At 46.3% G+C, this 23,538-nt stretch overlaps 1 protein-coding gene across 4 annotated transcripts in view; it reads right to left on the bottom strand.

Annotated features, from left to right (window-relative positions):
• AP2B1 (adaptor related protein complex 2 subunit beta 1) overlaps positions 1-23,538 on the bottom strand; it is a 77,004-nt gene that overhangs the window by 37,767 nt on the left and 15,699 nt on the right. For all 4 annotated transcript variants that reach the window (XM_068656023.1, XM_068656020.1, XM_068656021.1 and 1 more), the window contains exons 6-12: positions 14,341-14,531; positions 11,988-12,209; positions 10,950-11,070; positions 8,681-8,776; positions 4,279-4,394; positions 2,981-3,146; positions 2,353-2,451 (exon numbers count right to left, since the gene is read on the bottom strand). In XM_068656023.1, the coding sequence (XP_068512124.1) occupies positions 2,353-2,451; positions 2,981-3,146; positions 4,279-4,394; positions 8,681-8,776; positions 10,950-11,070; positions 11,988-12,209; positions 14,341-14,531 (1,011 nt within the window). The remainder of the gene's footprint in view (positions 1-2,352; positions 2,452-2,980; positions 3,147-4,278; positions 4,395-8,680; positions 8,777-10,949; positions 11,071-11,987; positions 12,210-14,340; positions 14,532-23,538) is intronic.

The following is a 23,538-nucleotide window of genomic DNA, read 5'->3' as shown; positions in this document are numbered from 1 at the left end:
CTCATCAGTTCTCCAGCTGTTAATAATATTCTTGTTTTCCTGCCACTGCATGAATTAGTCTCTCTCTTTTTCAAACAGCTCTGCCCAGAACAGCAAAGTAAGTGGTGATGGCTGGCAGCTAGCATTCTAGGGATAGGTTTTATGCTGTAGTGTAACACGTTCAAACTGCTCACTGAAGAAAGAGCTGGGATTTCTAAACCCCACATCAGGGGAATAACAGGGTAGATGCTACTGAGGTTTTTTTTTCCCCTGTAAAATTCTGGCAATATATCCTACACCTCATTAGCCTTCCTCCTTGGCATTTCTTCTGCTCTTCTGTGATCTCACTCACATTGCTGCTGACCTGCTGTAACCTGCCTCTCTGCCCTCTGTCTCAAGACATTCTCAGGCACACAGCAAAACCTCTGCTTGTAATGAGGCTGGGCGCGCTAAACTCGTTTTGCTCACAAGGACCTAGATACATCGTCTGGGTCAACTGACAGATTTCTCTGCAGTGCTGTTTTTCAGTTTGATGGTGGAGTTGTGAACCCTTTACACCCGTTGCCCTTAGCAATCCCTACCAGGATGTCCTCATCCTGCCTTCAGCAGGCAGTTCAAGATCAGACAGGGCCTTTGCGAGGGCAGACATGAAAGACCACGCGCTCCTACCTACTTCCAGGCACATCCAGATTCAGGACTGACTGTTTCTTCTTACAGCCAAATAAACAGACTTGAAACTTTAGTAAATCTACTGGAACAAGAGGCTCAGATCTTTCCTTCCCACATTGCTCCTAATTCTCCATTCTCCAGGGCCTGCATGCACACCTGCAGAGCATACCAATGAAGCCGTGCTAGCTCAGTCACCCACCCATGCCAGACAGACAACAGCAATGAAGATGTAGAGGCTCCGTGCCATCCGTTAGGTTACAGGCTTGCTAGGGACCTTGATCAGTGCTCCACATCTGTGTCCCTCCCATCCCCAGCTGCTTCAGTGCTATTTTTACCAGCGTTGGCTGGATTACACTGGCTCCTGCTACAATCACACCTGCAGTTTGCTGTGCAGACATACCCTAAGAGGCACTCAAAGTGCAACAATACCTGAGCTGGGGGAAAGAAACACACGTGTAATTACTCTCCCACTCAAGTGAAAAACAGTATCGCTACCTAGAAATCAGACCTTGAAGCATAAGGCTTTTTAGTGTTTTTCAGCTGGTTGTCCTGACTTATTATTCATATAAAATACAAAAAAGCCAGACTGAATCAACATTGGTGACAAACAGAGAAAAAACAGACGCCTATTATATTCCTAGGGTGCCATTAAGTGTTTTATGACTCAGCAGAGTGGGTTTTAACACTTAGTACCTTTCCTCTGTTGGCTTAGACAAATGATATACCCGGCCCCTGGCCCAGCCCTCTCTAAAGAGGAGCCAAGAGCCCGCCTAATAGCGGATTTTGAACACTCAGAAGCAAGAAGAGCAGGGTAGGTTTCTTGTCCTTGCCCGATGCACCACCCCCAGCTGGATGAACAGAAGTACCAAGAAGTCCATAGCCACGACTTCTTCCAGCAAAAGAGGGCCAAAAAGGCTAGCTGATGGCTGCTTCTGAGCAGAAAACCTGGAGTCAATCGCTGCCCATTCAGTGCAGTCAGGAGTATTTTCCTCGGTTGGTACAGTAGGCCTGGAGAGGAAATGCTCTTTTTGGGCTACATCACTGCACAGGGAGTGCAGGAGGTTCAGCTGAGGTCTCACTCTTACCACCACCACGTCTCTGCTTCTGTCCTCCAGAACTACAGCACTCCTTTCTTCCAGCTCAAACCCAGCCTTACCTGCAGTGATCTGAGCTCACAACTCAGCTCCTCATGCATAATGAATCTGGAATCCTAACCCACTGTTACAGCCTCCAACAAAGCTGCCACGCTGGTTGACAGTATCCAAGTACAAAGGAAAAAGCTAAACCTTATTTCTTTTGTTTTTATAGCACCGTTTAAGCTTTGCTGTTCACAGAAAAAAGTCTTTGCTTGGCCCTATCCCTCTGTCAGAGCAGCAGATGTTTTAACTGCAAGCCACCTTTCAAAGAAAAGGTATTTTGGTTTCTTCAGAACTCTACCCTGCACCTAACATTTAATTTGGTGGGGGAATGTGGAAGGATTTAGGATGAAGCAAGAGCTAAGAAGTAGAGAGCAGATGCCAGATGGCATGGTAACAGGCACAGAGCAGCTCTTAATGGAGTCAAACCCCTCCTCTTTGGGAGAGAGGAAAACATGCCTGAACCCTATCTACCAGGGAGGCTGATCAGTCTAGCAGATGGGACACACCACAGTGCGGGCCAGCACACGGGCTGGAGGACTCTGGTTCACTGTGCATCCTGGCTTACCTGCGTGGCCAGGCTGAGGACCTGCTGAACCAGCTCCTGGGTCTCAGAAGGCTTTTTTAAGAACAGCTTCACTATAGCAGTCAGCAGGGTGAGCTGCACCTAAGAGAAAGGTACACAGGAGAGAGATTAGGGTCAGCCTTGCTTTAAGTATGTGTCCCAGGTCTCAACATCCTGTACTAGTATGAAATTCACATCCCATGCTTTCTAACTATCCCATGCATTACACTATTCTTTGCCAGGGAAACTCACTATAATGAAACTCAGACTCTTGCCCATTGTAAAGTACTTTTGCAAACAAGTCCCTGATCAGTACACTGAGATTTATGTAATACTGTGATGCATCTCATCACCATTCTTCTGTATGTTCTGGTCGGTAGTAGGGCTATTCCCCAAGAAGTATCCAACATGGAGAAAGCCCTACTACTCTGTCTTATAAACCCACAAAAAAAGAAAAAGTTTGGGAGTTAAGACCCCAAAACAAGTCTGCAGAGTCCCAAGAGTTTTATTTTAGCTAAATACTTAAGTTTTCATTGGGTGGTATTTCAGACCACTACAGTAATGCTTACAATTGGTCCCACAGACACACTGCATGAAGCACTACAGACACGACGCATAACACAATTTTTACCTGAGTACTTTCATCATGAAAGCCCTCCAGGAAACTCTCCAACAGCTCATCTGCATTGTCAATCCTTTCTGCATATTCACCCACTATCCAGATCATGGCAGCTCTGGCATCTGGCTCATCCAGGGAATCCAGGTTCTCACACAGGGTGGCAATGATGCTTTCGTACCTGATTTATCAGAATACAGGTGGGTTACTAGGGTGAATTCAACTTGCGTTACTCCATCTTTGCCCACATCACTCTGCAGAGAATCCTGCACTGAATTACAATGTCTAGTATTTCTAGGCAACACAAAATAAACAGCATTTTCACTCAACTGACCATATTCCTAGAGGCTTTTTCTTTCCCCAGGCTGAGTGCTAAGATCTCACTGGGTTCTCAAGAGCTTCGCAGTTCTGTTATCAGCAAGACCACCCAGATATAGAATTCAAGACAAAGCTGCCTCCCTTTCATTTTTGCTAAAGGGATGTTTTATCCAAACAGGTCAAACCATGAATCTGTGCCTGACCCTGCAGCCTCGCTGGCATCTTCAGACTTCAGCTCTAAAATTGGATATCACACTTCCCCAGAGGCTTTGCTGTTAAACAGACAATACCCCACACTAGTTATTTAGCTTCCCCGATCCCCGTGCGTGGGTATCCCTGTCATAAGCATGCAATCTATCTTCTAACTGACAGCAGAAATTGCCAGAGAGACCTGCACATGTCCCATATTACTTTTTAAGGTGATCATGAAGTCTCTGCTGAAAGACACTACTGCACTATTCTCTAGCTGAAGAGACAGTGTTTTATTGCACAAACTGCTTAAAATAAGCTGAATATTGCCCAAGCCAGAGAGAACACTTGATGGAGAAAGCCGGCAGCATTCTGTTCAGCACAATCTGCCCGGAATTTCAGACCATGAAAGCCATGAACTTCCAGGAGATTGTATGTAAGCCTTCTAAAAGAGATGAGGAAAAACAGAAGCCTAATGCTGCAAACTTGGTCAATTTTTTCTTTTGGCATCCTCTGCGAGATTTTTACTTGCTTTTGATGAAGTCTTATACTTAGCATGCATACAGAGTGGGGGGAAGGAAAAGCTTTCCACTCAAATTAATTCTGTCAGGCTGGTATCTTGTCTAGACCTGACATCTAAATCCTGCCACACCAGCAGCTAGGACCAGAATGGACACTGCTTTTCAGAAAGAAAACCACCTTGGCTTCAGCGGCCTGCTAAGCTACACTGACTGGGGTTTGCATTGCTGTACTGTGATGATAAAACACACAAAAGCTTCCAAAAACGTTGCGGTACTTTCACCTACTTGTTAGGGTACTTGCGGAAGATGTCCCTGATTACCACGATGGCCTCCTGGACCACATAGTTGACCTTGGTCTGGATGAGGTCCAGCAGCGTGCTCACACAGCGCTCTGCAGATTGCTGGGGGGAAGAACACAAACACCACAATTAAAACAAGCTGAAGAACTACTTCTGCCACAGCACATGCTGAGGAACCTGGCATTAAGAAAACTGTCTGCATTACTACTTACACCGCCCTCACGCTGGCTAGCAGGTGAAACATGTCACTGAATGAGCTCTCTTGGACTTGACCAAGCCATGGCAATCAGGGCTGAGGCTGAGGTCACTAGCAATGTGTGAAAATACAGTCATAAACAGAAAGCCAGCTGTTGCCAATGCAGTTTTCACACTAAGTTCCTAATTCCCTGCCACAGACCCTGTAGGATAACAAGGACTGGTCGCTGGCATGCTCCGGGAACAAGAACTGGGATTAGAGGCAAACAATTCAGGGAGGTCTGTTCCCAAATAGCAGCAAGGCAGGACAACACGGGAGCAAAAAACTCCAGCAACAGAGAGCCTGAAATAAGGATAGTGATTTGGCTATTAGCAGAGCACATATGAAGCCTCATTACACAGCTGGTGATTAATGTGAGAAGCAGACTGCTCATGACACTGCCTAGGCAGTCACCATCAGCACATTCATAAAGCATTCAGGATCAAGACAGATGTCGTAGGGCACAAACAATAGCATCGTAGGTGGATTTTTCAATTCAAGTGAGCTAATAGTCCCCTCCGCTTTCACAGCTCTCGAAGGCTGGGCAGGAGGCAGAGGAATGAAATGGCATTTGAGTAAGTTGCAGGAATCCGTTTTTTTGAGAATGGGCAAAAATCTCAAGGACAAACCCGATGACTTGTACGGCTAAATTTGGGACAAGCAAAGACTAAAAACCTCACTGTGATATTTTTCTGCCCTCGTGACTGTTGCAGTGGTATCTTACAAACACAGTCTACAAGCACAAACAGTGGTAATGCCAGCACGGGGATCAGCCAAGGAGGCACCTTATAAACCAGCATTTGCACCATCTTTGCAAACTGGTACCGTGAGACTCTGCCCTGAAATCCACACCAAATACAAATATTTAAACTCCTTTGGTTTTGATACAATACCTCTCCCTCCTTAGCATGACTTCGTATGTACTACGCCACTACAGAGGCGGTGAAAAGACAACATCCTGCTCTGATCTCTTCTCTTGGTCAGGAGGAGATTTGAGCCTGGGAACTGGACGACTCTTCAGTTTCCTGGAGACTGACCAAGGGCCCTGGCTCAACACAGACCAATGTCACTCACAGCAGGAACCTCACTCGAAGTCCTTACGGGCTCCATGCTCCAGAGCTTGTAATTTCATCTCTTGCAATTTATCAACTGACCTTAAGATTTACCTGGGGTAAAATCTGTCCTAAGCCAAATCCTCTTTACAGCATCTACAGCATCATTTGCTGTTTACAGCTCAAGCAAATGCAGCCCTCTCAGAGCTTGCAAGCAGCAAAGTTTCAGGAGATGAAGATTTCGAGGAAAAACAAATTAAGGCTTATTTTTCTTTTCTTTAGATGCTTTGAAGCATGATTTTTCCAGGAAGAGTACTACATCCACTTTGAAATACACAGTATTGATTTCGAGCCCAAAAGTCCCTTGGAAGGCAAGCCATCACGTGGGCACATGCTCAGTAGAGCAGTCCTCAAATCCCTGCAACAAAACACATCCCAGCTCACCCCATCCTTTGTAAACACACTGCTGTTTGAAGGTAGGTGTCCCCGGGGGCCGCAGTGCTCTGCAAACTGATGAAAGAGTGCCCCCAAAAGAACTCTTGAGTTGGCATGAGAAAGAACAACCAACCAGCCCAACTTGCTTTGGTGTTCTGCAGGAACCGAACAAAAGCCTGCAAGATGACTGAATTACCACACTCAGTCATAAGCCTCAAAGATTTCTAAGAGCTCGTCTGCTAGCAGAACGTCCTGGAACCAAGACAAATCCCCCTCTAACACGGTGCCTGCTGTTTCTCCTTTGCTCTAGAATAATCACTGTTCTTATGACATCCGTGTCATTTCCTTTTCCTCGGAGGGGAGCAGGAGCAGGGCTTTGTTTCCTTACAATCTACGGGGCAGATGGCTTCTTCATCTACTGCTGCCTGTGGAACAAACCAACAGACAACCCCCAGATACCCCACAGATACCTTTACCTCATGCTAAACCACACAGTCTGCTGCAGATGCACCCAAGCTACCTCTGACCCTAGCTAGTCTATCTGTGCAAAACAATCTGATGTCCCCCAAACCCACATCACAACCTAAACCCAGACAAAATCCACTAGCCTTGCTGTTCAGCATGCGTATTGCTTACATTTCCAAAATAAGCACCTCTGCTACTCATAGCACCGTGCACTGCTGCACAACAAAGGTACTGCCACACTTGCTCTACGGCTCAAGTCACAGCAGACAAATTTATTTTACTGTCTTACTCTTCTAGGAGAGATAATTAGACAAAAGGTAGGATCCTTGGAGGCAGAGCTGAGGTTCCCTGTGAACACTCATTCATCAACAGCTCCTGCCGGCTGCGTCCTATGTCAAAAAGCAGATTTCTAAGCCTTGGGAACCTGGACACTGATGGCTGTGAAAATGCTCTTCCATTAGTCATAACTCACAGAACAAACAGCCTCTAGTAAACACAGATGCGCAGGGGACAGGGATTAACCTAGAGATGAGGACACTGTAATGAGTTGTTCTATATTTGCCCTCTTAAATTTGGCTCTTGTCAGAGGAGTAAACAGACCTCATCTCTAGCAGCAGTGTCTTCAAAGGAGCACTGCTGAAAAAAATCAAGGTTAACTCAGCTTATTGAGAAATTCCCAATTATACAGTTAGAGGGTCACTGCAAATTTGCTGGGGCATTAACATCAACCCTGTGTGTATTGAATGCAACTCTGGCATGGCATCCAGGATGGGAATGAAGAGTGGAGAAGATGAGGGTGAGAAAGGGTGAAAACTTCTAAACCATCTTGCTGCTGCAAGAACACACCACCTGTCATGTGAAACCAGGGCAGACGCAGGGCCAAGTCCTGCTGAGCAGTCCCTGCTGGGCAGTAAAGCAAGCCTGTGCTCCACGGCACAAAGACCCCAACAAAAAGGGCTGCCACCAGCTCCTTTCAACTTCTCAGTCGCCCTCTTTCATGCTCAAAAGCATTTCCTACCGTCACTGCTGTGGCTTCTCCCAGACAGCCTCCTGCCTGCAGGCAGCGTGGAGGGAGCACTCTGTATTTTGAAACGAAGACTTGACACGGAGGCAGTGATCACCTGTCTGCTGGCCCCACTTAAAAGGAAGCCCACTGCAGAGATAAGCCTTTACAAGCCAAAGGAGGGAAGAGGAAGCTGCCCAGGAAGAGGCTGTCGATCCTCTCAAGAGGACAAAGTTGGTGCCCTCTTTGTGCAGACTTACAGTGGTTTAGCAACAAGGGAAACCTGTGCACTGACACTGTACTCAGCCAGGCATGATGAGGTTATTTAAATCTGCTGCCAGTCAGTGCTCACGGGAATACACTTTAGCAAAAGCTAAATAAGCTCAGCTGAAATTAGACCACTTATGTGACATTTTACAGTCGTTTATCAGTTTACTGAAAAGTATCAACACCACGGCATAAGTCATCTCTCTCTTTGCAGCCTTTCTGAGCTCCTGTCAGGCACGCTGGATTTAATTGCAGGGAGTTTAACAAATTAAAAGCTGTTCTATTACGAGCATTTGGTGGATGTTCAACTGGCAGAGGACATTTCAAACTGTTGTTTTGGATAACTACAAGGGTTCTTGGGAACGTATTTGCATAAGCAGCTAGGTTAAAGAGAGCACACCCCAAATGAAGCCACAGGATATGCGAACCTTCAAAACTAGATAAGCAGAGGGAGTGAGTCGTGTTTGTGCAAGTTGTTCTTAAGTGACCCCAGACCCCCTAACTCTTAGCTGAACTCTCTCTGTTCAGCTGAGGGGAGGAGGGGGGATACAAAACATGTAGTACTGAGTTCCTCTGCACAATCTCTTTTCCTTCCCCCTTCAAAAGGTCAGACCACAGCTGTTAAAGGAGGACCTCATGAATAAGCAGTCATTGTTCCACTGGTGCCAACACAGTAAAATATTCCATCAGGACTGATTTTGCTGCCTTGCCCTGCCTGCAAGCTGAGGTCTGAGAGAAGCACACCACCCTCTTGCAATGTACTCAGCCAGAGCTCACAGCTAAGCTGTTCAGCTGGGGCATGATGTATCCAGGTCACTGTCACCAGCACTGCAGCAAAGAAATTTTGCATAATACGGGAAGTAGATGGAAAAGCCTAATATTGTTTTTGAAGTCTGAGAAGCACGGAAAACCCCGAGTTTCAGGTACTTGCCTCAACCTTGATGGCACAGCGACCGATTGCTCGGACAGCCTTGCGAACAAAGTCAACATCCACCTCTGTAGCGTATTCCTTCAGCTCTGCCAGGACCTGCAAAGCAAACAGACCAACGTGAGGCCAGGATCACACTGGGAGAATGCCCACCTGACAAGCGATGCCACCTGAACAACAGAATACATGCAGGATGAATTCTTCCACAGCTAGCCACACACATTCAAAGCAAGCAGTCAAACCCTACAGTCGTTATCTACCTCTGAGACAAACACTGCTGGGAGGAAAAATGGCTTGGAGTAGGCAGCCAGGCTTGGTTCAGGCTGGCTGAAGCCAAAACATGGCTCCATCAAGATCCCCTGACCAAGACCTGTCCCACCAAGCTTTAATATTACAAACTCCTCCTTATGGTGATGCTATAGTGAAGTAGGGTTCACCATATCCATGCACATCGATTTTATGTACAGCTTATTGCACTTCATGTTCTACAGCCACTGTATGCAAAGCTCTAAGCAACAAGTTCTGGTCTCTCCTTTTCTGTGCTGAGATGAATCCCTGGATCCCTGCTGGATCAGGAAAGAGGAGGAGATCCAAAGACATCCTGAAACACCTCTACAGATTTAAAAACAATGTAAAGGTTTTCTCCCAAATAAGATTTCTTCTGGGGTTTGGGGGCTAATGGAAACTGAACAAGGGCTTAAACCAAGACCTACTGGGATCTTACACACCTCTAAATAAAAACCCACTTTATCTTAAATAAAATCACTTTAAACATGATTACAAAAAAAGACCCTATGTAATTTATACCCTCTCAAAAGCCCGTGTTTCAGTTTCTCACACATGACATCAGGGACTTCATGTTGATGTCACCAATAGATTGCAAGGGAGAACTGAACAGCACAAAGCAAGACAGTTGTTTGAAAAATCTATAGCGAATGCCAATTCCTCAGAACAATGACAAGATAAAGAGGCCTTGAAGGGCCAGACTGCAGACAAATAAATCTACAAGGAGTAGACGGGACATCTGTGTTTTGAAGCTTTATTATTGCCTTGGATGATCTACACTGCACAGTACTTAGCACCCAGGTTTGGTAGTTTATGCTGTCCAAATGCTGCTCGAGTCTGAGCACCTCAGACACAACTACTGTGCTGCCTTGGTCTAGTGCAGGCATGCAGATTAAGCGTCTTGACAAGCTGCATGGGGAGGAAGAGAGTGGAAGCCTGCTCTCAGTGGGTCTCATTTCAGGGTGTATTTCTGACAAAGCTTAGGTTGTTTTTAGGAATGCCTCTTTAGAACCAGGAAAGGATTTATTTATTACTCTGCAGATCCCAGTTCCAGACTGTGCCCCCCAGACACTACTGCCTTTCATCCAAACAACTTGCATTATCTAAACATTATGCATTAAAATTGGTACGGAGCCTACCAAGAACACATAGAAAATTCTGAATACATTCTCATGCAAACTGATTTTTAAAATGTTTTCCATGTACCCGTCACAAAAGGGGCACGAATTACCTTGCTCTGTTCCAAAACAAACAAGGGAAACAAAAAAAAAATCCCGAAGAACAGAGGAGAGAGCTGTAGAGAGCTGCTTAAAAACGTCACATTAAATGAAGTTGCTTTTTGACAATTATGATAGGACAATAAGAGCATTAGCCAGATGCATTACTCATTCTGCATTACCATTAGGCCTTGCGACCAGGGTGGCATTTGAGAATGCTTCCTTTCTTTTCAGAATTTGAATTAAACTACATTAAAACCAAAAGAATCTGTACTGTAAAGTGGTCTCAACTTAGTTTAGCTCTAGCTTTGGGAAGTTTCCACCCTGGAAGCAAGTTAAGTTAAAATAAAGGTTATTGTAGCTCTGAAGAATGCCTGTACAAAGGTGTAATAATTTAACTAATACACTTGAAAGTCACACTTCAGTAATGTTTGACCTTTTTGAATGCCTCCATTACAGGCACACCTCTCTCACTTGAAACAAGCCTCTCGTTCTAACCTCAGCTCTAGCAGTGACTCATTTGACAGGAGACATCAGCTCTCCTGGAAATGTAATCTCTGAGATGATCTGCCTAATTGTCACGACTCCTGGTACCTCCAGTTACATTATGGAGGCAACTCCATAATTCAGGCGATACTTTCGATTAAGCAGCTGCAAAGAGCACAGGGACAGCGATGTCTAACAGCCAGGACACTGGCAATAGCCGCACACATCCTCTCCCCAGGACCTTCCCCAGAACAGATGCAGGATCCATTACAATTTCAGCTGACCTGGGCAATGTTGGCTTGAGAAGCCAGGCGGATCATGATGTCCAGTTTCTCCAGCTTGACATAGATGGGGTCGTTGTACTTCACGAAGAACACCTTGATTTCCTGCTTCAGGATTTCAGGCCTGAAGGAAACAAAATGTTGTTTCACCCAAGACTGGTACAAACAGTGGGCTCTATCCTAACTAAAGGTACCTTCAGTTTAGAACTCTACCCAGACTTTCACTGCAAAGCAGAATGGTGTTATTTTGTCTGAGACACACACCAAACAACAATATGAAGGAAGTTAGCAGGCTAGGGAAAATTATTTAAATACAAAATACAGAATTTAAGTGTATCTAACCATATCTATGTGTCCACATCCATTTGAATTGCTGAGCCAAGCACTTTGGGCAGTCAGTGGACATCAGTGTTTTCAGTGAAAGTGTAACACCCTTATCTCAATGCAAAACCTGCTGACTGACAAACTCATTGTCTGCTTTCACTTAGAAGATAATGGTGCCACTACACAATAGCTCTTCCATGAATGTTATCAGGTAAAAAAAAAAATAGGAAAAAAACAGGTAAAAAGTTAAAGGTAAAAAGGTGTCAACCCACCTTTCCAGTAGGGACCAACAGTACCCAGGCATGTGAGCGGAGGTAAACTGGTTAAAAAACCAACCCACTGTACATCATTATACCACAAGTCTGGTTCTATGCTCAAGAGCAAATAGCATAAAGGACGTTGAGTTTCTACAGGTCACTACAACCTCTGCAGTTACACCCTCCTCCCTCTATGAAATCTGATTTACAGTGTAGTAGGAGGACACTTCTCACTGTGCTTAAAAAGGCAGCAAAGAGAGAGGCAGGTAAAAAAGCACTGGATGACACTGGTATCACGAGTGCGCTGCAAAGACAACTTATGTAAGCCACCAGAGTCACAAGACTGCTTAATCCATCCCTTGAAAGGGCTGAAACTGGATTAAATGCAGTTTGGTGTATGTGGAAATACCTGAAGGCCTGAGATAACACACCCAGGAGTAACACTCCTTCAAGGTTTTACCTTTTTTGCACAATCAAGTTGATGTTCCTCAGGGCAACATACTGAACTTCAGGCTCTCCAGACAGCAGGGTAACCAGCGGAGGGGCAAGTTTCTTCAGCAGCATGTTGTAATAGTCAGAATCCTTGGGCAGAAGTTCCAGGAACTTCATCAACACTTTCACTGCTGACAGCACCACTGCTGAGTTGGCGTGAGACAGCCGAGGGGTCACCCGTTCACAAATACTGGAAACAGAGGAGTAAGAGAGGGTTTGCATTTATTTCAGAAATGTCAAATATTTCAGATCTTATCTGAACTTAGGAGATCATGCATGGCTGAAGACAGCTTCCTCAGACCCTTCTTTGCCTCGGTTTTGTTTACCAAGAACAGGCAGCCTTGCTTTCCTGAACACAGCAGGAAGCAAACAAGAATGACTTCTTTCACAGCTCCAGGTTTCTCTCCTGCTACAGCTAGCTCAGAAACTCTTCCAGTTCTCAGCACTGAAGTCCCAACGCACATTCAGTTATTAGCTTTCTCTTCCTTTGCCTCGTGGTATTCTTTCCTATTTCTGTGATCTTGTCTGTCACTTACAAGCACAACTTTAACAGAACCGCTACCAGAAAAAACACTTCAGCCCCCATAGAATCACTCAGAGGTGATACACGCTTCTGGCTTGCTTGGGGGGAGGTTGCTGTCATTTCAGCCATTTGTTTCTGCAAAAAAAAAGAAGATTTCCATCGCTCTGAAGATATAGGCAAAGAGTGACCTAAATATCCTCCCAAGTCTGGGCTTGACTACTTGCCTCAGCGGATCCTATAGGCAACAGCATCCTAAACAACCCAAGCCAAGCAGAAAGGAAGTTTGGGTTCATATGGTCTTTCTTACAGCATCTGTCAAGTTTCTTCCCACCCCCTCCTGCATATTGCTAACCCAGAACAATCTTCTTCCCATCTGTGCCTCCCTAAAGTTTCTTTATCTGAAAGATTTGCTTTCAGCTGCTCTGGAAAGGAAGCAGCAGGGCTAAGAGAAGAGCACAAGAGGCTGGAAGTGAGCCAGAGGCCATCCCCAACTTCACTGCTTGAGGTCTTGCAAACCAAAGTTGCTTCCTTGCTCCGTGCCTCAGTTTCTCCATGCACAGGGGCAGTGGCACGGGCTGTGCTGTAAATGAGAGCACTGTAAGAACGCAGGTGCTGCCGTTCTATCTGCAATAAGACAGGCTCTAGGAGTCAAACTCCACAGAAAGGAGGAGAAGTCGTTACTGCCCAGCCAGTTTTACACTCCACTGTAGCTGAATTAAGGATGAGGAACTGGGACATGTTCACAGCTGCTCAGACTAGTGGTCCCTTTCTGACAGAGCTAGGACAATACCAGCCTGGCACCCTGGAGATCTCTGCAGGTTTCTAGCACTCATTAATATCTGCTTTCTGGCACAGCCTCTTCGAGCACAAGGGGGAGGGAGGTGGAAAAATCAGCAAGGCTACTGGCAGGCCTTTTTAAAAAAGTGGATTATCTGATGTGCCTCAAAAAAGCAGAGTTACCAAAGAAACCCAGCGAATCACAGACGGCCTGACCACATTTTTCCTGTGGGCTCGTGCCCCTTCCTTCCCCTCCATCCCACTTTTTACATGAAATCATGTCTGAGAATTCCCCGATTCCAAGTAACTTTCCTTGCTTGTTCCTTGTTTTCTTGGGTACAAAATCTGACTTTGCCATTTTGGACACAGATCAGGAGGAGGCTTGAAGTGTGTGAATTAATACTAGCTAAACCTAAGGTCTCTGTATATAGCTTTAGTCATTAGAACTAAAAGTAGAAGCACAATGGAGAATTTGGAGTGATAAGTATTTAAAAAAAAAATACCTTTAGTTTTTATCACAGACTAGCTTTTAGCAGGGAAAAAAGAACCCTCCAGTCTCAGACCTGCAGTATATGGAAGCCCCCCAAACCTAAGGGTTTTTTGCCTCTCAAATTAGCAGAAAACAGACTTGAAAGCTCTGCTTTAGAGCAGGAAACCCCCCAAATAGTGCTTCCAGATGGGTCTAACATGGTTATAGTGTTGGTCTTGGGCTGGTGCTTTCTTAGTAGGGTCAATTTCAGTAAGGTCTGGCCTTTTAAAGGGAGAGGAAAAAAAAGTCAGCCAACAAAAGAAATTGGTTCTGCAAAGGGAATAGGCAGGTTTCCAGCATCAGCCCAAATTCCCCAAACTTGCCTCCTTAAGCTACTTGTACTTCAAGTGTTATTTGTGCTGCTACAGCCCTGAACACAGAGACCCTGTTAACACAAGCCCTCTTCAGAGAGGTGACACTGCCACAAGCCTGCAAGTGCTCTTCTACCAAATAACCCCAGGTGGCCCGCGCAGAGAGCGGGATCCAACATACCTCTGAGCTTCACGATCATCCTTGGGGTTGTAGTTAGACAGACAGTCCAGGATGAAGATCTGGCCCCACTCCGTGCACTCATTTAAAGCTGTCAGCAGCTTGTTAATGTTCTGAGGGTTGAGATCCAGCAGGTTGCTGTTGGGATGCGATTCGCTGATTTCCGACAAAGCGGCCACGGCGTTCGCTACCACCTGGGAGGAGAGGAGACAAGGAGATGTATTCCCTGCTAGCATGTCTGCAGAGGCTTGATGGGGATTAGCATGAGCTTAGCACCGGTTTCACGGGGAAAACACGGAGATCCTGGTGCCTGCTCGCAGCAGCCACCATGTCAGTCATCAGAGCCTTCAGAGACCCAGTACAACCTCCAAAAAACTTGGAGAGCCCACAGCTCGACCGCAACCTTACTCTTTGCCAAAATGTGAAGTCTCCTGGGGAAGAAGTGAAAGAACAGCAGCACAGCAGGAGGGGGCTGCTGACAAACACGGGAAACATGGACAGGCAGCGCAGGTGTGAAGAGCATTTTGCTAGAGAAGTTACAGCCTGAAAATGGTTTTGTCTATCACAGACAAAAGATAAAGATGTCCCTGGAACCACAGCTACACAGGAGACCTTGCAGCAGAAGGAGCCAGAGATGGCATCAGGATGCCCACAGGGATGGAGCAGAACATCTCACCTTCTGCAGGCTCCAGGCTTCCACCTTGGAAGCTTCATCTCCCCCCTCTTCCACCAGATGCTCAGCTGACACAGCCAAGGTCTCCAAATCTTTCATTGCTTTCATTCAGGGAGGGATGCCTCTTGCCTGATTTCCCCTTGGCAGCCCTACGACACACGGCTTAATGCAATCCAAGACACGAGAATCACCTCCCCTGTAAGAGAAGGCAGGTGCCAGGTGGCCTTTAGCCCTGCAGCAATTCTGCCAGGTCACTCTGTTGGAAAGCAAACCCACAATTTCCCTACGATGGCCAGCTCCCATTATATTTTTAATAAGGCATATTTCAATCGCAAATAGTCTCCATAGAACCCAACAGGCTGCGAGGCACTTTATGGGGTCCTGTTAAAGCACAACTCAGCATTGAAAACGTTCTTGCTGTACTTAAGACAATATAAAGTCTTCCCTGTTCTTCGCATGGGTGAAAGCAATGTGCTTCCTTGAGGAGGGCAAGGGCACAGTCTGACAGGAGTGAGAAGCAATACAAGCCTCTGACTCCTATTTCCATGCTCAAGCTCTGAAGTTATTTTAACAGATGTCACACGAAGACCTTTAAAATATAAGAGGTGCAGAATTCATACACAAAAATAGAAGATTTTTCTATTTGTTCCCTTCGAGAATAAGCATTTGTTTAACTAGAACAGGGATTTAAACCTGAGTCTGACACACAGAACTGATATACCCAATGAAGAGGCATTGTCAGGATATTCTACAGTGTATATTCCATGTCATCCCCAACTCAAAAGGCAAACCTGCTCAGATGAAGCCTTGTAAGATTTTCCATGGAATTAAGGCAGAGATGTTATTAAAAATCTCGTGTTTCTCGGATGACTGAAGAGGTTTTGGATGCAGCACACAACACAAGAACAGTGCGACCAGAAGAGAGGCTGCATTGTCATTAAGTGAATCTATTCCAAAGTCACCAGGCAGGCACAGCAATGTTGATTGTTTTGCATTTCACACCTAGAGGTCACAGATAGGATTCTGATCCAAGATTTTATGAATTTCATTAGCTGAATGAGCCTTCTGTCACCAAAACCATTAGCAATCAGAACTGCTGTCTTCCTGTGCTGTTTTAATGAGTTACTTATTAAGATATGCTGCTGTTACTTATTAAGATATTGCCATTATTTAATTTGCCTAATTCCTGAATGGTTAATGTGACGCAGCATAAAACTGAAGAGACAGCTCTAATTTCATTAAACTTCAGAAATTTGCAAGTGAAAACAAACCACAAAAGCAACTTAAAAATTCAAAGCCATTATGAAAAAGCACTTATAAAATGAAATGAGGACTTAGGGGAAAAAAAAAAAGGAAGGGACAGAATGAAAGCACTGCAGAAGCTACCTGCCAGCTGCACTAAGGCACAGGGCTGCGCTTCTGCAAATGAACTCACGCTGCCAAGCACCAACTTCATTGCAGTAATTAGGCCTCGTGGATATCCCAAGCCCTGGGGCAAGTACAAGTCAAAGCAGCTGCACTTGTCTCCTCCCTCGCAGGCTAAGCCAACTCTGTCCCTTGGGGTTTGCTACAGGCACAGGCTGCACAGAAATGCTGCTGCTGTGGGTTGCTTGCTCTGCAGGGACCCTAGCCCAGAGACCTGGCTGCAAACAAGGTCCTGCTTTTAGGATTTTTGGGGCTCTTTTCAGGAACTAGCAGGGCAGTATGAATGCAAGTATCCAAATCCAGCTGAGGATGGGACACTAAATGGCAACCCACTGGATCAAGTGTGTCAGATTTTCATTAAAAGCATCCATTAGAAGGAGCATCAGATGGCAAGATGCCCAAGAAGACCCCAGGCTGCACCCTAAAGCGTGCTAGAAAAAAGACTGGGAGGGACTGAAACATTTGGTGGCAGCTCGGTTCTGCCAGACTGGCTGGCAGATACAATCTCATAGCCCACAACCACCGCTGTCCTCACCTTCTACCTGAGCAGGACAGCGCCGCTGTCAGCGTGGTGACAAGGTAATGGACCTAAAGAGGAGGTGGAAGGGGATGGGGAGTGTCTTCAACAAACTTTAAGCAATGCTGATTTATAAAAAAAAAATAAATAAATAAATACTTTCTGGCGATTCACACTGAACATATTGATATGTTATGGTATGCCAACAAAAATAATTAGCATCTTCAAGGCTTTTTACACAGCCACAGCACAGCTGAAACGAAAACAGATTTCAGGAAGCGGTCCAACATAAACACTGGTTCAAGTAGGCAGGCTCACCTCTCCTCACTGCCACTGCCACTGGCTTCATGAATTACAACAATTACAGCACCTGGGGAACTAACTGGTATGCTCTGGCAAACATGTACACGTTACTGGAAATATTCGGAAAAAAGTGTTCTGTAAGTAGCAACATTACCAGCACCCCACCAACTTCAGCAGGACTCAGCCAAAGAAAGGTTCAGCCTCGAAGCTGCAGATTTGTCTCCAGCTCTGCTGATGCCCCTTCCTGAGCACAGCACCGCGAGATAACGAAGTCCAGCTGCACCCAACAGCAAGTGCAAAGAGCAAGGTGATAAAACAAGCGACGTGTCAGTTGAAAAATAGGTTTTCAAGGCTGACACCTTGAAAACAAGTAGCAAAGATGATGATACTGAGGGACAAATTATAAATAAAGCTGGAGCTTTACTTTTGGTATAGAACAACATAAGTCAGATCACCGAACTGGAGATGTTTCACAGCAGATGCCATACCTTGGCTGAGCAGAAAGCCAGCCCTAAGCTCATTGCAGAGCATCCTCTGCTTCTCAAAACACTCAACGAGTTCAGCTGATGAGAAACCAGCTGAGAGCTGGAGGACTTATTCCACATATTGGAAGCAAACTCAAAGGACAACCTAACATCCAGTGTAGTGTTCTAGTTCTCAAAAAGCCATGAAAAAACAGGCCACTAGTCACAGAAGTGGGGCCCAAACCCATGAATAAACAGAAATCGTCGTTTTTAAAGGCTAAAGCTTGTAAGTTAACTGCTTTTTTTTTTAATCCAAATGCGTAACAAGTCTGAGGGAAAGATTAATGGAGTAAAAACACTGAAAAGCACTGTTTTAGAAAATAATAACATGTAGAAAAATGGGACAAATAAGCCGTGTCTTATAAGAGCTGAAATAAGACCACGTACTCAGGGATGTGCATGGCAGAACGCCTCACCTGACTCACTACAAATACAGTCATTCAATAAGAACCAGCCTAAAAAATAACCCGAAAGTACAAATGCAGAACAGATTGAAGATTAAATAGTAATAACAATCACCATCAGAGCTCGCTGGCTTGCTGATTTATATCCAGCCACCCCGGGTACATTTCAGCATTATTCAGAGGCAGTCACAGCACCATCCCTTCGGAGCACAGCTGAGCCGAATGACAATCACCCTGCTTCTTGGCACCAATCTCCCACCAAACTTAAGACTCTCAGAGCAGTGTCACTGGGAGCAGGATAACTAAATCTCGCCGGCTCTTATTAAAAACGAAAGCCTGCACTTAAAACTGCATTACAGTTTCAGCGAGAACCCAACTTAAACCCACGTACAGACAACTCCCCCCTCCGCAGCCCAGGAGACCGGATCCGACCTCGCGCGGCGCTGCAGAGGTAGGAGCTCTCGTTTGCCAGTTATTCCTTCTGGCAGCTCAAACCTTTAGCTCAGAGCAAATGGCATCAAAAACATCGACAAGGAGGAAAGGGGGTGGGTGAAAACCTGAGTGTCTGCCTATCAACCCACATGGAAAAGGGGCTCGGGGGGCAGGAAGGATGCTCAGCAGCTCTAGAACACCGAACAGCCCAAGCAATCAGATTATTACACTAGCAGCCCAGGCTAATTGGAAATTAAACCAAGTGTGTAATGTAGTTAATGAAATACAACGTTCTGCTGCCTAGCAGGAACCTTCAGCTCACTGCTCTGTTAAAGGGAGGAGGAAAGGAAGGAAAGGAAGAAAAATCAAGGGGCTTCAAAAAGATGCTGAGGAAAGGCAGCCTTCCCTCCTCGCTGGAGGCTCCCATCCTCAAGAAAGCCAGGCACCACCTTTCATTTAAATGGCCCAAGCAGGCAAGTCAGAGAGCCTGTATGAATATCTCAGTCAATGCATGTAACGTGCGTAGAGCATTACATCTGGGAGACTAAAACATCTCCAGTCTCTGCACAGTGTTGGGAAGGAACAGCTCACCTGTCCAGCTCGAATTGTGACAAGGTTCTCAGGAAGGCATTCGTCTTCCACCGCTTTCGTTCCAGCAGGCTGTGCTTCAGTGCCTAAAACTCTGGAAACGCATTGCTGGAAAGCAATCAGCTCCTGCCCGGGGAGCCAGAAATTGCCTGGGTGGGGTGGGGAAGGCCTCCTGCTTGCTTTTTGCAAATGGGATGAATTTTTCTGGAGGTGGCGATGGCAGGGAAGGCGTAGTGATATGTTTCCCATGGCGTGCTTGCCCTAACTGGTTTCTGCACTTCCCTGCTCGTACAAAGCACTGCAGAAGAACACTACTTGGTGGCACACTAAAACACTGCTCCTGCTCTCTTGTCCTTGCAAGATCAGGATGTGTCAGCTGTAAGATGGGAAACCACGCTCCCCCAGCTGTCCAACCTCTCATGGTGGGTGAGCAGGAAGGTGCTCAAGGATGTTTTCAATACCAAGGGTTTCTCCTTGGTGCAATCCAGCATCCTAGTGCAGGAAACCGAGCTCTGCAGGAAGCCACTGAGCATCTGCAACCCCCTCAGCCTCTTCCAGAAAGCACTGGGGTCAGACCCCAGCCTGGCTTCAGCCTTCTCCCACCCACTGTAGGACCAAGCACCTATCACATACCAGAAGCATTTCTTTTCCAGTTTTTTTAGTTAGTCCTTTGGCAATTTTCCTTGCAGAGGTTCTCACTGGCACCATCCAGTGGCAAACAGGGGTCTCTCTCAACCAAGCAGCCTTCTTAGAAGGGAGCCACCAGCCGAACATCCGAACATCAACAAAAACTTTAATTAGCCCTGAAAGGAGGGAGAACTGGGGGTAACAAAACATCATAGCTGCAGTGCTTTGTGCTTGTCAATAGCTAGAAGTGTCTGTTCTGATGGAAAACCTAACATCTAGGCACACATTGACAGAATTCCCCAGCGCCGTAACTGATACCAGAAATCCTGGAAGGATCTATTCAGCAAGACCAACACTTTGGAAGTTAGACACACTGGCAGCAAAAACTGGAAGGAGACAAGCTGTGAGGGATGAGTTTGTCAATTAGCCTTTATAAATGAGGGGTCTGTGAGGACAGACTTGGTGCAGTCATGGAAATTCATGCGTTATTACACAACGTGTTGCATCTCTGCCAGAGCGAGGGCACCCAGAAGGAAGAGAAAAGCAGTGTTTTGTGCGTGCTGCTCTGCAATCCAGCCCTATTTCATTTCCAGTTTGCTACTGTCTGGCTTCCCTGCAGAAAGTGTTACTCTCCCTCCCAAGTAGCCTCAGGTAAACAGCAGAAGCACCCTATAAAAAGCCCCAGTGTGAAGCCACTCAACTTAATTAGCCCCTAAGCAGTGCTCTCATCAACTAATACATGCAACGCTGGGTCAACAATTGCACCTACTGATGCCTACCAACACCATGAGGTGTCTCCCAGAAGGGAATATTAGCTCCACTAGCACCACAAATGTTTAAAAACCACAGCGCAACCTACACACAGGATTGGCACCAGGAGACAGCCCCCACTGCAACACCCAGGCTGAAAAGAAGAGAAACGCTGCACCCAGCGAGGCAGGCAGGGTGTCCTGGGGGCAGCCCCACGCTGCTGACACAGCCCACAGCTCCCAGCAGGGTTCAGCTCCACACTAGTGTGAATTTCCCAGTCCTTACAGCTCTCACAAGCAGGAAACTCAAAGTCATCTGGGCAGCGGTTCACTCCTGGCACTACATAAAACATCAGCTGAAGAGGGAAAAAAATAGAGCCGTGAGAAGTCCAAGTTTCCCCAAGAGACAAAAGCTCTCCCGTGCCTGTGAAAAAGGTGGTGTTCCAGCCCCAGTCGGACAAGAAAAGTCCCACGTCCCAAATTCTGCTTCCCACAAAACCCTGTTGGGACTCAGAGGACCACCACCAGCTTCTCAGCAAGGGGTTCATTTCTCAGCTTTATTACACAAAGAGGAATAAAATTCCTGCAAAGCACGCAGCAGAGGACAGCCCAGGAGGTAAAAGCTGCCTCTGCTCCTGAACAGGCTCATACCTCAGACCTGGCCCCAGAGGGACCCGCAGCTTGCCAGTAACAGGAGAAAAGACAGAATATAAACAGCAGGAGAAAGAACTCTTCCTCCATAAAGTCTTCCAGGAAGCCCAAACGTACACCTGAAGTTCTGGTTGGCAGAGCAGGAACCTACAGGGCTTGCAGTCACAGCAGGAGAGGAAGAGAACACCGGGATACAGATCAATGGGTTTTCAGTCTAGTCCAAAACTTGATGCTGCTAGAGGGGATTGTGACTAAATCAAGAGGAACCTCGTCTCCTCTGGTTGCCAGGGCTCGATAGATTCCCTTCTTGCTGCGTGTTATTAAACACTAAAGGCAAAAAGAGAAGCACAACAAAAGAGCAGCTGCATTCCACACACACGGTGCCTCTGCTAATCAGCTTGTTTTGTGATCTCAGTTTACTTCATATGGATTCACAGCAGCGTTTCGCCAATAAGCTCTGGGGGTGCACAGATGGTGGAAAACATGACATGCTCCTGGACAACGAGTAAGTGGTATGTCCACACAGCCCAGGAAAACCCAGGAGCAGAACAGCCACACCTGTGAGAGCTGCGATCCAGGGCATCACGGTGACAGGGCAGAATATGAGAAGAAATGCGACAAGGAATTAGAAATCCAATAGCACCCAGAGACCTGGGAGAAGGCGACACCAACCAAACTTAAGCCTCATGGAGAACACAGATTGACAAGAAAATCATTCCACGGGTTAATAGTTACCCTAGGAGGTCAAGGATTTAAAGTGTTTGGAGAGGGAAATGTTGTTCCATTCAGATATTAAAAGACCAGTAAGGCTTAAGATGGATTTCCTCTTATGTTTCTCTGCTAATATTTACATTCCTGGGCAAAAACAAGAAGCGCAGTGATAAAAGCCAGAAGGGAACTAGTTACAAAATAAGGTGTCCAACTATAAACAGCTTGGGTTCTGTTTTAAGCTGCTGCCATCTCGTGGTCCTGCTCTCCATCACCAGGGCTCAGAGCTCGCGGTGTTCTAACGACAGGCAATCAGTCACTGGGTCCGATGCACAAGTGTCAGAACAAAACACCAGGATGAAAAAAAAGAAGTTTGTCCTCCAAAATACTTCAGAGAGCCCCTGGCCATAAACAGCCACGTCAGAGACCTACCCCTCTCGCTTCACTATCATCTGCTAACGCTGGGTGTGAACGGCATTGGGCAGAAATCTGCCATCCTGTGTGAGAACACACAAATCCTGGGGTGTCCTCAAACTGTTTTGTTAGAGCAATGTGAGGATCAGGGGCAGCACAGGCTGTCCGGATTGAACTATACCAAAGCCACCAGCAAGAAAAGCCCTTAGGATGGAGCAAGTCCAAGAGCACATAAGTCCAGGCCCTAGCTTTATATTTTTTCAGACCTTGTTCTGCTGAGCTTCACATGAGGAAATGCTGAGCAGTGAAGGAAAGGTGTTTGCCCTGAGACACGTCTGGAAGAAGCAAGGATTCACTCTGTGAAGGGAAACTCTTCAGCAGGATGCCAAGTGACAAAGGGCAGCCCCCATCAATTTAGACCCACATGCAAAATGAGATTAAAGACTCCAGCCCTAATCAGACTCCTGCAGTGTAACCACGCAGTAACCGAACCACGTCACCGTACGTGTTCCTGGCCCACTGCCCACAGAAAGAGACATCTCGGGTCCTCAGCTGAAATGCAGTAAGCCACCAACCCATATGGTAGCTTGCCATATATACCCATAGCATGCAGACGCAATTAGAGTCTGAATTAGTTCACTCAGGAGGAGCAGCAAAGCTACCAGGGGGATGCTGCAGAAGCAGGCAGTGAACTACCAGGCTCAGGTGCCAGTCCTTGAATCACAGCTACAGCAAGCTCATCTGCAAGGATTCAGCCCTGCACCTCTTCAAGGAAGCACCTCGACAGCCCTGAACATCCCCAGTCCCTTTTTTGTGTGATTCTGTGATAATAAGCTGCTAGTTCCAAAAATACTGAAAAGAGTGTTTCTGACAAGGTCACCTCCAACGTAGCATCAGCCACCTCTGTGAGGAGGGTGATTTGAGCTCACACCCCCTGATCCCTGCACAATCACAAGCCACAGATGGAGCTGTTATTCTGCACAGCACCCAGCTTGAGCAGTGAGTGCCTGCTCATGTGCTAGAGGCAGCCAGTTACAGGAGAGGACTGAAACCCTCCTTGAGGACTATCTTTCAACAGGAGGTTTTTTTAGTTCCTACTAAAAATCCTCATTTTTCAGAGGACAGAGCAAGTGTGGATTTCCTGTCTAAAAACATTCTGCTTCATTAAACGTCTAATATACCTGTT

This window comes from Anas acuta, chromosome 19 (assembly GCF_963932015.1).
Source record: "Anas acuta chromosome 19, bAnaAcu1.1, whole genome shotgun sequence".
Taxonomy (NCBI): domain Eukaryota; kingdom Metazoa; phylum Chordata; class Aves; order Anseriformes; family Anatidae; genus Anas; species Anas acuta.
This window is presented reverse-complemented; position numbering and strand designations above follow the sequence as displayed.